At 46.0% G+C, this 14641-nt stretch overlaps 1 protein-coding gene across 36 annotated transcripts in view; it reads right to left on the bottom strand.

Annotated features, from left to right (window-relative positions):
• The window catches only part of shot (dystonin-like protein short stop), a 465355-nt gene that overhangs the window by 200843 nt on the left and 249871 nt on the right, over window positions 1-14641 (bottom strand). For all 36 annotated transcript variants that reach the window (XM_071592974.1, XM_071592987.1, XM_071593006.1 and 33 more), the window contains one exon: window positions 5378-5467. In XM_071592974.1, coding sequence (XP_071449075.1) covers window positions 5378-5467 — 90 coding nt within the window. The remainder of the gene's footprint in view (window positions 1-5377; window positions 5468-14641) is intronic.

The raw sequence follows: 14641 nt of genomic DNA, 5'->3' as shown, positions 1-14641 counted from the left end.
CAGTGCATTAAATTTCATCAGCATATGTATTTACGTACAGTCATCTGATGATGCCGCGTCGGTCGCAAATAAACCCTGGCCGTAGGAGAATGAAATCATCAGTGGAAAGTGAAGAGTTGTTTTTTCCAAAAACTTTCTCTGATTGGAATACTTCCATAAAGTTACGCGTAAGATGGTTTCTCCACTTAAATTGTGCTCTAACACTTAAAAACAGCATAAAATTGAAAAATTTTAACTAAAAATTTCCCTTGATTAATTCTCATGAACATAAATAATTAATTTATAAAAATAACAATATAATTTCGATTGTGATTGGCGGATGGGAACGACACCAAGTGTCGATTTTCCAGACCTGTGACAATGTACAAGAAGTATTAGCACTATGTACGTATATAAGTCAACTCCTGATTAATTTACTACTTCTCTGGTGATCAATATCTCGTTTATTTCACAGGCATAGCATTTTTACGATGGAATTGCTTTCCGTGTCACGCCTTTACACGCCGTTTACAAATTGCTTTCCGTGTCACGCCTACGTCGGCTATAGAAACATAGCTCACGAGATGTTCTTGTGGGCGGTGGGTTTCCTCGTCGCTCTCTGCGAAATCGCGATTATCTCGGGAAAATCAATGAGAAGTGTTTTCCTCGTCCTATCCATTTCATATGCCCCACCTTGCCCCATGTGGATTTTTCCCGTAACCCAATGCGAAGAGTCACATTCGTGGAAAGCGTTTTACATCATCTGAAATAGGCGAACTAAATATGTTGCAAATTGCAACGGCCTCTATTAATGCAATATCAGTGTTCAGTCCATGAAACTTGTACAAAACATACTCGCTAAGCTTCGAATGTGACATAAATTTAATTTTTCCACGACAAATTACCAGAATTAAGCAAATGATTACCCTTTATCGAATGCCCTTCCTCGACTATGGTTTCCATTTATTTCTCCGAATGATTCCCTCAAGAAACTCGCATCTCCCAGCTTCTCTGCAATGTTTTCCGATATGGTTGTTGTTCTCCCTGTCGTATGACCTCCATGTTTGATACCTCATCTATTCATTTAACCCATTGCAACCCTCAATAGTACCACCATAACCCCTCCTCCCTGTCTTCCATTGCTCTTGCATTCGCATTTCACCATTTCACAGCAAAATGCACCGCACAGCGGTCTTCAAGCGATTTGATTCAATACCGTTGGTTGTTAAACATTTATTTCCATTACCAAATCACTTGACTGATTCTGCTTACACAACACCCTTTTTTTCTTTCGTCAATGATTCGTTTACTAGTTATATGAAGAAATGCTTATTCACCAGGTAGCCCTCATTACGTTATGTCCCCATCTGTGTACTGTACTTCGTATTTTTCTCACTCTTGATGATTTTTGTAGGTTCAATTTCATATTATCACTGATATTCGACGAGGTTTCCAATTCCTCCTGCATTTCCTCGTACTCTTCCGTTCTTTGCCAGGATCGCCGTACTTTCCGCAAATGGAATCATGAACCCTTCGTACATTCAATCCTTTTTCTTCCCTCGGACAAGCATCTTTCCGCCTTTCCACAGCACCTACATCTTTTGGAATGATGAGCACGCTGGGTGAGACCCACTCCTATTTCTTCATTGATTCCTACTTTGAAAATTCTCCCCATTATACTCCGCCTTTTCATCCGCTCGCAAACCCAAATACGTCTATTTTTCATTCAAATCCAAACCCACCCCTCCTACTTGTACCGCCAGAGCCTCATCTTAATATCAATTAAATCAATGAAACCAACCTTTTCATTTCATATTCTCCTCCACAATACGAGCGAGTGGAATTCCTGCTCATTGGGTTCCTCTCCTCGCCTTAATCCAAACTTGTTTCGCTCAGGTGCCTCGATTTAATCTTCTTAACTTGGCGGCAACATTGAAGAAACACTTCCGATGGCATATCAATTTCATCTTACAGCGCGATAGTCGCGTGTTGGCCGTGGACTTCCTTTCCGTGAGCTAGGACGCTCCGTTTCTGTCAATCAGGGGACAGCATACGTACCGACCATCCAGTGATTGCACACGGTACTTTATCCAGTGCATTTCTTAGATTCTCTTACGACCTCCGCGGGCAATCCGTCGAATCCAGCTGCCTTTTCAACACTTAGCCTCCAAATGTATTTGCGAACTCGTCTTCCTGGCAACGATTTCAGAGTGCAGAAGTCATGGCGTGCTTTAGCCAGTTAAGCCACCGAGGCGTCCTCTTCCACTGCTGACGCCTCGAAAGCTTAACTGGCTAAAGTATTCGGCAGGACATCGAGGGATCCGGATTCGAATCCCAGACGAGGCGAATGCTTTTCACACACTGAAATTGTTGCATTGTAATGCACACTAAGCGGAAGTCTCTTTTAAAAAGTTACTCTCGCGAAACTCGTCTTTCTTCGCATTGTTCCCTTTTTCCGTCCTCTCCCCTGCCTGCTCCTGGTTCTACATGGCTCCCAAATCCTTAAGACTTTGCGTAGTCTCTCTCTCTCTTTCCCCCTGATCACTCCTCCTCCCGTTCTCCTCTTCCTCCTCAGCTTCGCTATCCATTTCCTTCATTTAAACAAATCTGCAGCGACCTTAAGTTGCTCTCAAACTGCCACCCAATCTCCATTCTCAGGCCATTGGCCTCTCCCATCGCCAAGATTGGCTTTCCATTTCAAGTTTTGAGTGTTTTCACTTAATTTAATGTTTTCATTCGTCATCTTCTCTCCGACTTCTTTCTCAGAGCCTCACAGTTAAGCACGCACGCACTTGGATAACGTCATGTTATGGTCGCTGTCTACATCCGGCCCGCAACGACATCTGCAATCTTTCCGCCGATTGCGAAGTAAACACCTCACTGAGATGGAGAGCATTTGATAAGCCCTGCGGTCACCCGCTGCTCGCCGCTCTTTTCTCCCTCCTCAAAACGATGTCGGAGGCCAGTGTCCTAAGCCACGGCCTTATTTCAGCCGCGGCTCCCCTTTACCGCTCCTTTTCCCCGCCTTAGAACCCACCACTTCTCGCTTCTCCGACGACTACGTTAAAGTCCCCGATGAAAATTGACATCAGCATATTTTCTGACTCTTTCAATTACTTCGTACTTAGTCGTTCATTCTTTCCACTCCAACCTAAAGAGAAGTCGTTGGCACATAACACGTCTGTCTAAAAATAGTAGGACTGAGTCGATTTAAAAGAAATCATTACCAAAATTGATACATTCACTCAAAAGTCTTCGAAGTAGGGCCCATGTGCGTCCACGCACCGCTGCCAGCGGGTTTTCCATCTCTCGTACCCGCCTTCTGGAAGGCAGCGCCCGGAATGTTGCCAAGCTCCCTCGTCACGGCCTGTTGTAACGCTCCCACCGAGCCGTGGTGACGTCCTTTCAGCACGGATTTGAGGCGGGAAAGAGGATGAAGTCTGGTGGGGCAACGTCAAGGCTGTAGGGTGGCTGAGGCATTGTTGAGAAGCTCTTGGTAGATATCCGCGTGCGAGGTTCCTTTTACACGTCCGAGAGCACTCGCGGCACCAACTTCGCACACACCTTTCTCACGCCCATTTATTTGGTCACAAGTCGTTGCATATCACTTTCAGGCTTGCCCGGTTCATCAGAAACCTTGCGAACACTCAATCTGCAATCCCTGTTCAAAGAAGTCTTCACCATTGAAAGACTTTCGCCACTTTTTGAGGTAGAAGTGCATCCCGAACGTTTGGCATCCTCAACATCTTCTCTACCCTCCCGAAACAACTTGTGTCAATCAAAAAAAACCAGATCTACCCATGGCGTTATAACCACCTTCTGCCTAGAGCTTGTCATGAGTCTCTTTCCCGGTTTCACGCAAAATTTGATGGCGTAGCGCTATTACATTAACCGGTTTATGACGGAGCGTCAATAGGTCACGTCAGAGAGGTTTCGCAAACGAAAGATCCGCACTCCGAAAAGGCTGGGAGCCAACCGCCACCGGTCTTTCCTGGGACTCCCTTCCTTCGAACACAGCCAGAGAAACCGCCGCGTGTCCATCCGTCTATCCGGGAAAAAATAAGTCGTACAACTTTTGGGACAAACATAGTAAGTAGGTATTGTAATTGTATCACAAGATTTTATCTTTGAATTGATGACAGTTATTCTCCCATCACAATGCTACTATCCCCAAATTCTTCGGCCACCTCTTAGGTCAACATCACAGACATTCCCAGGGCGGCCCTATATAGCCCCCGCGTCTATCCTCACTCCAGAAGTATCCGCCTCCCGGGTAAAGGTCACACCCATCATAACCCTCGCCTTGCCCACGCCACCCTTGGGCTCTCCGGCTTCCCACTCGCCAGATCCAGGGGTCCGTAACCCCGCAACCATCCCCTGCCGCCAGCCTCCTTCCGAACCACGAGGCCCTCGCACAAGGCCTCACCCGGAGGACTATTACTCCCGTATTCTACGGTTATTCACAAGGGCCGGACGGGGCGACTGCACAGTGTGCGGATAGGGTGGCATGGTTGTGGTGGCGATGCGGTTATCCGACATAATCAGGCTAATTTCTTATCATCATCATTTGACAATTATTTCAAAAATACAAAATATTGGAAAATGCAATGTGCTGGCCAAAGAAGAATGCTTACAGCTTTAAAATTACATAACATGTACACATCAAGGCCGGTATATATATATATATATATATATATATATATATATATATATATATAATGTATAACACTTAGCACTAATGGACACAGACAAAAACACAGAAACACACAAAAAAGAGTTCTGTCCCTCTCTTCCTTGATAAAGGTGGCCACGACCACCGAAAATTCGAAAAATAGTGAGTCTCTTTTTTTGTGTGTTTCTGTGTTTTTGTCTGTGTCCACTAGTGCTAAGTGTTATACATTATTATTCACGTCCGTGAGACTTTCAAAAAGTGTTATATATATATATATATATATATATATATATATATATATATATATATATATATATATATATAGAATATTACTTCACACAGCATAACATTAAAAATATTAAAATTGAAACATACATTTTCAATATATATCCTTTCACTGCCTAAATATGCCATTTATGATTAACAAATACAGTAGCATTTTACCACCTTCAGAAAACATTTTAATGCGTCGATTCACGTGTAATGCTGAGGAAGGCGAACATGATAGATAAAGAGTCAAACGATTAACAGAGGAACTGCAATCATTCAGCCATAAATGGAAGAAGCTTTCCAGTTCAACTGAAGCCTCTCGAGATAACCATTAAAACAAGTTTCGGACGAATGCTCCGAACTGTCCTTTCCCGGGTTACTTCGAAGGTAAATGTGAGAAATGGAGGCTTCAGGGGGTCCACTTGGAAGCATTTCACGGAGTGGGGCCGTACTCACCAGGTGCTCTGCCGAGAGGACTTCCAGCAGCGAGATGAGGTTGTGGCCATCGCGGAGGTCCTCGAAGAGGTTGTTCACGTGACGACTTGCCTGTTGGTGGGGGGGAGGGAAGAGAGAGAGAGAAAAGTGGCGATTAGATGGCGTCACAGATGTTCCGGGCCGCACGCACGCACGCACACACATACACACAAACGCACGCTCATGCAAGGGAGAGGGGGAGTGAGGGGGGGGGGGAAGAAGGGCCGGCCCCTTGGAGGCAATTCGTTCGCCGCTTGCACCCTTATATCAGCAACACCCCACAACTCTCGGGATCAGGGGCGCACGCTGCGAGGGGAGGGGAGTGGGATCAGCGCCAGCCGACGACCGAGCGAGTGGTGCTCCCCGAGTTGAATGAAAGGGCAAGCGACTGGTGCGGGGTGGCCACCCGAGGAGGCCTGCCACACTCCTCTTGCGTGCCGGAGTTGACGGATTCCGGTGTCACGAGCCGTCAACTCCGAGCGCGCACTAGCGGGGGCGCTTCGAACGATAATCCCATCACCGACGGCGCGGGTGTCTGAGAATCGGTCGACGAATTTCGCCATTCAATTGACTTGCGCTTTTGTCATTTCAATGACGACCAAATGCGACGACACGTACACTCGCGGTTGCTTCCGCGCGATCTGATTGGCAGAGTACGAACTGAGAGCTGGGATGCTGGATGAGGAGGTGGCGCTACACCGTCAGCACCCCCAGCGGCCCTCCGCTGCCCTCGCACCGCCCGATATCGAGAGAGAGAGAGATGGCAGAACGATCGAGGCACTGATCACAACGTTATTTGCCCAAGCGATTTGGGCGCCAGCTAGGGTCACGTCACCCGGGGTCAAAAAATCGATACTTCGTATCCTCGTTTTTTTTCACCATTCAAAGGACGTCATTCATTCACCCTGGCTCATTCGGGGAGTTCAACTACAAATTTGTACAGAAACAAGGCACGCCAAGGGGTTTCGTCGGCATCGCACAGTCGAAATACGGCAATTTTCCCGTCTTGGTCTGTGACTACAATGAAATTCTACGCCCTATTACATTGTTTTCAAGAGGAACATATCAGCTAGCTATTCTTTTGATTCCTTGCGAAGCAACCATTTTCTTCAAAACGGATAAGTTTTTCCGATGACATCTGACACGTTAGGAGCCTCGCAAGTGCAAAGAGATTTTCCAGGGTGGATATTTAAGAGGCAAAACAACGGCGTAACTCGCTTAAAATGAATATCGCTACGATTCCAAAGTGGTAGAGTCAGTAAAATGAATAGAAAGCCTCCGTGGTCAAAGCAGCGCACTCAACGGCGATCTTCAACCCTCCCCGCACCCAGCGTCGTGTGCGGGGAGTGGTGCCAGGGCCGGCCCGTGGCGTCCAGTGGTCTCGCAGACCCCCTTCCAGCGCCACCCACCCGCATGCCACGCCGCCCCCCCCCAATCCCCTAAAGGTGTGGCGTAACAATATTAGCATAGTTGGGCGGATTTACGACTCCGCATTAATTCCGTTGAAACCCGAAGCGCGTCACCGTCCTCAGACAATTTCAGCGGCAAAGTCACAGGTGTTTCTTTCTTTAGTTGTGCACGAGTGAAACATGGTCATACATTATCAGTTTAAAAATCAAACAAGGACCTTACAAACCAAACTATCGCAGCGTTTTTTTTTTGTTTCATGGCGAAGGCTATATTTTATTCTACGATTTAACCCTTTCCATTTATATTAATTGAACAAAGGGTTTCCAATATAGCCAGGATCGCGTAACTCACCCCTTTCCATCTGGCAAAATTAGGCCTGAAACACCTTATTGCCGTATTTTCAAATATGGTGCGGATTCAATCCATGAGATAAATTTCAGCGCAACGTTAAAATAAAATGAAGATATTTCAAAACGTAAAAATTACTCGCCTTGACAGAGGGATTCGAACCCGGATCCCTCGATGCCCAGTCGAGTGCTTAAGCCAGGTAAGCTAGCGAGACGTCCTCTTACACTCAGACATTTTGGATGTGACATCATTTACGCTAGCAAATACGTTCGAGAGGGTAGGGAAACATCCTTTCGGTATATTTGAGACTGGAACAAAGAAGCGGCGGCTGACCACAGGACATAGATGGCTGCACCGTACATTACACTTGAGTTCGCATAGGCACATTTAAATTGAAAATCGTTTTTAATACTTAACATGGCGTCGCTTAGTGTAAGAGAACAGCGCTTCAAACATCTCCACATCTCAAACATCTCCACTTACGTGGTTTAAAAACTCTTTTGAATCCATCGTCGATTGAGTGCGAGAGACATGGTGTGGAAAGGGTGCGTGAAGTACCATAAAGAGCCCCTTAAAGAAGAGTTCTTCGCGGCCATGGAAACGGTGTCATAGAAGAATGTGCACGCCTACCCGCAGATTGCGCCGTGAAGAAGCCGGAATTTCAAGCTTCTGGGAAAGTAGTCTCAGGGGACACAATCAGGCGACTTTTAAAAGTCGAACGTACGACGCGAAAGGCAATCCAAAACTCGACTTCCAAACTTGGGTGTTCCCGTCCGAGTCAGCGGTCACTCAAAAGAGCAACACCCCCGTTCAATCCCAACCGCACGTCGACGTTCAATCCTAAATAAGAATTCCAACTCCCTCCCTGCAAAAACACCTCGTAGGATATAACCGCAACGGCAATTCTCCCCGAAATACTGCACATCCTCCCTAAAAGATCAAATGTGGTCGAGCAAATCGAGGCAGAAGGCGGACTCCGAAACAACCCTCGGTGACGAGAAATTGCATCCGAAACCCTCCCCACACCTTTCCGAGAAAACACACTTGAGGAGAACAAACAAAAATCAACCCTTCAACGCGCCTGATTGTTTTGTTAATCCTTCAACGAAGTAAAGCCCGGAAAAAATTATACATTGCAAGGATATTAGGTGTATTTGTAGGTGCTGGTGTATTTATTTTATTTATTTATCGACTTAATTGGGCGAGGTTGGGACTAATAGTCCCTTCTTCCACCTAACCCTACATTACAGACATTTAGACATTTGACGACAATCACATACAACCAAGCCCTAGATGGAGGGAAATACACCTAGGTGGGAATCGAACCCACGACCTCTGGGTTGGTAGGCGAGGACGTTACCCCGCCGCCACCGGGGCCGGCGTATAGGATATTAGGTGTATTTGTAGGTGCTGGTGTATAGGATATTAGGTGTATTTGTAGGTGCTGGTGTATAGGATATTAGGTGTATTTGTAGGTGCATGTTAGTTGGTAGTTTGAGTGTTTTCATGTGTGTGGGGTGTATGTGTTCTGGCATGAGTGCATGCCATGTTTTGTTTGCGGATGGTATGAATTGGTGGCTTATGCATGTGGTTTTTTTCTTTATTAATTAAAATGTCCTAACACCCCCCACCACACACCCTCGCGGCGGATTGCGGGGTATTAAATAGATGTAGATGACGGCCTGAAACCGCAGAGTAGATTTTCCGCGAGAGTTCAGAAGAGTGACTCCAGAACTGAGAGGACAGCGACCCCGAAACAAGTGGTTCTGAATACGTACGAAGGACCGACCCGTTATCGTTCGTCCCCCACAAGTTTACAGATTTCAAAATCGAGGCAATCACATGATCTAGAGCTGTTTTCGCGAATTATAAGACAAGTTGAAATTGGAACGCCATAAATGGAGGCAAATTTGAATTCAGCCCAACATCTAATTGCAGGCTACCGATTATTCGAGTGGAAGTGTATAATTGCATCAATGACTTACTGAACAAACCTCTCGCATTCATTGAAGAACATCATACTACGGCAGGAGAGATCATGTAAATTACATTCGAGATAAGAGGGCCATTCAATTAAGTAAAGAAAAAAATACTGTCATTTTAAAACCAGATATTCAAGGAACCTTTACCATTTTTTTCAGGGGTGTCCATTGGCAACCTTGAGATGAGCTCTGATCAATTGTGCGATTATTTTACGTCAAAGTAACCACAAAATCTTCATCCGTATACTTACAGAAAGACCCTCGTATCTCGAATTTTATTTACATGATCTCTCCTTCCGTAGTACTTCGTGTAGAGCAAATAGATTTCAGACGTAATTTTAACCACGAACGACAAGGGAACCGAGTAACGTTATCCGACCGCTCCACGGGAAAAGTATCTTTAGTTTTTTTTTATTCTTAGCAGCCTAATGTGTCGTCTTCATCTAATCGAGCTCTAGTTACTGCCGTCCTTGTCACCTACAGCCCCCAATGTACGCGCAGAGAAGGGTATTTCACTAGGATACCACCCCTTCACCACGATCGAATAGAGAAGGGCCTTTAAGGAATCCATTCCCTTGCGCGCACGCATCAGCCGACCGCTGACCTCGACGCTCAAGGTTTTACCACCACAGGAATCGTCAAAGAGCACCCTGGCCCCAATAAGCCGAAAACATTATCATATTTTTAAGTATTCCTGGAGGACACAGACCGAGAAATTGACTCCCCGCAGTTGAAAGCGCACGGCGGGGTGAACATTCAGATGAGCGAGTTCATTCAATCCCTGCGCAGTCCGTTCAATGCCAACGCTTTTGGCTCACACATTCTCGCATTCCAGTGGAGCAGACTATGTGGGGAAAATCGTCCCCGCCCGAAGGCCCGTTATGCATGGTGCTGTAGCTGCGGTGGTGCCCACCGCGGCTGCCTTTCCTTCCTGCCTGGCAGCCGAAGACGGCAAATCTGGCATCGCACCACCTTCGACCACAGCGACCGCCATAGATGGACAAGGAGCTTCACCCACGCCTTCTATCCCCCAACGTGCCTTCGCTTGGTTCCTCAACCCCAACCCGCGCGGCCCCTATTGTAAACCCTTATTATTAATCCCAGCGCCCCCTCTGGTCAAATCCATTTCCACCCCTCCCCACCGTTTCAAAGCCCAATCCGAAAATACTCGAGATTTCTGCTATTCCTCCTCCCAAGACCCGCCCTCTCCAGACTCCTCTTCTCCTCCTCTTCCAAGTCCAGCTCTCTGGCAACACTCGGCGTCTTCCTCCCCTACGCTGTCTCCAACACGCTTACCTCCTCCTCCCACCCACCCTCCCTCCCTCCCTCTCTCTCTCCTTTTCTCTCTCATTCTTCCCCACACCACTACCGGACCATTCTCGCCAGATCTCCAATGGTCGCTACTTGTTCGCCAATCACCACTGCTGGTAATCAAAATGTCGCATTCCCCAATTCCAGAGCGAACCTTTTCCTCCAGCTTTCTCCACGCTTGCCTCCTCTCTTCTCAATCATGGAATTAGTTGGTTCTGCGTGGAATCTCCCACCTATCCCTTCTGTCTGCTTGAACCTCGACGGAGTTCGCAATGAACTGAGCGAATTGCACACCTACTCACTTCAATGCACACCACTGACATTATTGACTCTCTCGGAAACACATCCGGCCCCTCCGTCTCTGGCCGCACATCCTGCGGACTAGACGGACGGACAGGTCCATCAGTGGAGGCGTTGCAATGCCTATCATAACTTCATTTTAACACGCACACACAATAAAAACCCAGCATAATCGTACATTAGAGCTACACTGGCATCTACCTTCAAGGGCATCCGGGCCTACAACAGCATTTATGTTCCTCCGAAATGAAAATTGAGACAAACAACTGAAACACCCTTCAACTGCTCCACCATCGTCGCTGGCGATTTCAATGGTCAACAAAGCAACTGGGGATGTAGAAGCTCCAATGATTTCAGCAATACTCTCTTAATATGTCCTCGGGACTTTGACCTCACACTGTACGCTCCTCCGAACACACACCCCGGAACACAACACGGACACTTCAGATATCTTGGGCATTACCATTTTTCTCCATTAGCCTTACCATGATCCCGGAAACGTCATCCATCACTACTCCCCAGACCATCTCCAGGTGGGCTTCTCATTTTAAACTGTCAATTACATCCCTTCCCTCTCAAGAATTCACAATTGGACCAATTTCGAAAACTTCGAAATTATACGCCTCTTCCCATCTAATCCTCCTGAAACATTTTTAAATTCAATTCCCCGCTGACCAAAAGAGCTAAGCGTTTAAACACTCAATCAAACCCAACCCTATTCTTGCATTATTTTCTTCTACTCTCCCAACGTACATTAAGTCCCCCATTTAAGGTAGAAATAGACTTAAAACTACACAAAAAACTAGATCCCATTTCATCAAATCGCAGTTTAACAAACTTAACCGTACTTGTCAAATCAGCAATTCCAAGGTTTCGAGGCATCAGAATGGAAAAAACGAATCTTCCCTCTGCCGCACCCATTACTCCTTTTGGAAAATTGCCAGATCTCTAAGAATTCACTTTACACCGATACTGCTATCGTAGCGCAACGATGGCATCCCAGTGAGACCGACGCTGCTCTGCAAGACCATCTCGATCTCAATGAAGAGAGAGTGTGGAGGTCAAAGGCCAACCACGATAAATGTACGAAAACCTGTGGAGGTCAAAGGCCAACCACGATAAATGTACGAAAACCTGTTTCGTCCGTCCACCTGCCAAATCCACCGACACCTACCTTACCCTTGAAAATAAAATCCTACCCCAGAAAACCTCTGCTGCATTTCTCGGCGTTATCCCTTTCAGAAATAAGTCCCTACTCTAAACACGTAAATTCAAAGCTCTCCAAAACCCGCTCTTCCTCCCTCGCCCTTCGTCCATTACAGACCCGCTCCTCAAATGCCTCATTTCACTCAAAACTAGAGACCTTCCATTCAATCCTTGTTCCACAACTCATCTCTGCCCTACCCCCTAAGTCTCCCGCGCAGCGCCGGGGTGTGTATCCACAAGACACCGGGCGGAGGGACACGAGTCGCCCCCTGGTTCCCTCCAAACGCCACCGTCCAAAGAGAACTTAACTTATTCAACAGTCAAGGAATTAATTACCCTTCAGCTAAAGGAATTCAATTCATTCGTCCTCCGTCTCTTCCCTTCGGTCCTCCCCACTCCATTCCCTAACATTCCCCATTAACCAGCAATCTCGGACAACAAAAAGAGAAATGGACCAATATTCACTCAAGAAATAAACCCTTCATCCCGTCCTCAATCGACCTTCCCAACCCTTCAGCCGCCCACCGCCACCCACGTCAACTTCAAATCACTATTCCTAAACCTAAGACATACAACCCCCTTCATTAAACTCCCCCCTGAGCAGTTACCACTTTTCGATACGACCGCGCTTCCCGTGGGATAGTAATAAGATTACAACCATTGCCCTGGTCTTCATTTCACAGCAACTATAACCCGCACCAACATTATAAAAACAATGCTTACTCCATCGCACGTAAACCCAATAAATGGCGATTGAAATATAGACGACACGATTGTTATAATTCGCGAGCGCAAATAGACGGTAGGAAAATCATGTACACGTCAAGGGAACATTTCATAATTGTGTACATATGCAAATTCAAGCACGTTTATGCCTCGAATAAACTGAATAATGAGAATAAGCTCAGTGGAATGATCTCCGAAGGTCATCATTCAGCAGAAAGAGATCACATAATTGATTCATCGATCACATGACACTTTAAATGATCATTTAGCAATGGAGCTACTGTTGTTTTGAAGCATCAGTTGAACCTTGCTTCGTTCATTCGATGACCTCGTCTTTATGGATCTGGAGATGTCAAGTGTATGTCATTTTGATGAAATTCCCTCCATTTGCAGCTCTGAATGTTACCCTCCCCATCAGTTGGCGGAAACGAAACAGACTTCGCCTGCAACTTTTCATAGAACTCGAAAGTCCAAAGTTTTATGAAATAGCGGAGGAGGACTAGCACTGGAAGAATTGTGGATTAATGGCGCACGAATTACATGCCACTCTCACGAAAACCTGATATTACGAGCGCATTAATATCCGAGTTGTCATAGAACCAACGAAAGAGGACCTACCCGCCCTAGAGATGTAGCTTTGTCTCCAACTGAGAAATGGAGCAGGAACAGGAATTTTATAAGAGCGTATTTCCTGGATATGTGGGAACGGGAATGGGAAACATTAGAAAAGGGTAAAACAACCAGACAATTTTTACCTAGCGTGAAGGAAAGAATGAAGATCAACTTTAAAACTTACAACGGTATTACGCAAATTTTAACGGGCCACGGGGAGTTTAGATCATACCTCAAGAAAAAAGGGAAAAAAAAGGAGGGGACGTGTGAATGCATGATGGAGGAGGACACGGCAATAAACAGAGTCCTTTATTTAGTCCCAATTTATGCCGAGGAAAGACGCGAACTGGAGGATATACTTGGGTATTTGCATAACGTCCAACAAATTGGGCAATACCTACATGAGGAACCGATTAGGGCAATATTGGAAAGATTTATCAACAAAAGATAAAGTAAGAACGGGGAGAGTAACGGAAAGGAATGGCATGTAACTCATATTTTGTATTTTGTAAAATTAACGAAATTGTATTGGGGGTTTAAACATAAGGCACCCCCCAAAAAAAAAAAAAAACTGAAATTGAAACAATAAATTGCCCGATCCTGCTCGAACGGGCCCAATTATTATTATTACCCGCCCTATTTCAAGTGACATTCATTATCTCTTGTAAGGGACAAACAGCTGAAATCCCATGGTTTCAAAAATTGACGCTTCGGAAGTAGTCCAAGATAAGTTTCACTGCACGTTTCAAATGTCAATGATGACCTCAGGGTGCTTAAAAACCGTGCAGTCACACTATGTCAGTCATTTGCCTGAAAAGACAAATGAATGGACGTCACCTTAATATCACCGCTCGTCCCTAACACACGATCAAAGATGCACTTTCGACTCGTGATGTCACGATCCAAACTCCTCGAGTAGCAAAACACAATGGACGGATTGCTGGGACATTTTTGAAATGGCACGCCAAAAGATGATAGTGGAACGCCGCCGTCGGCGGCACGCCCAAAGGAGAGATGGCGAAACGAAGGGAGTCTGTGGCAAGAGGCAAGAAATCCAGGCATACAGAGGGTGAGTGGAGATAAATGCGAAGAAAGACTCATGTGGCCGCGTTATGTTAAAGAGATTTCAGGGGAATTCATGGGAAAATATAGTGAAAGAACGCGAAGGAAATCGGAAGATGCTTAGTACGAGGGACCACGGGCGATTAAGACTCGCAATACTGTCTGAGACGAATGCCGAGCGCGAGACAGCGTCATGGACTCGCTCGGAAAATGATGTCCGTGTAAATGTGAGCCAAATGCGATGGATGCCGAGATTGACTCTCTTTAATAACAGGCCAGGAGAGTAAAA

The sequence above is a fragment of the Hetaerina americana genome, unplaced genomic scaffold, assembly GCF_022747635.1.
Source record: "Hetaerina americana unplaced genomic scaffold, ioHetAmer1.1.p SCAF_5, whole genome shotgun sequence".
NCBI classification, from domain to species: Eukaryota; Metazoa; Arthropoda; class Insecta; order Odonata; family Calopterygidae; genus Hetaerina; species Hetaerina americana.
Note: the sequence above shows the minus strand (reverse complement) of the source record. Positions and strands in the feature narration are given on the sequence as shown.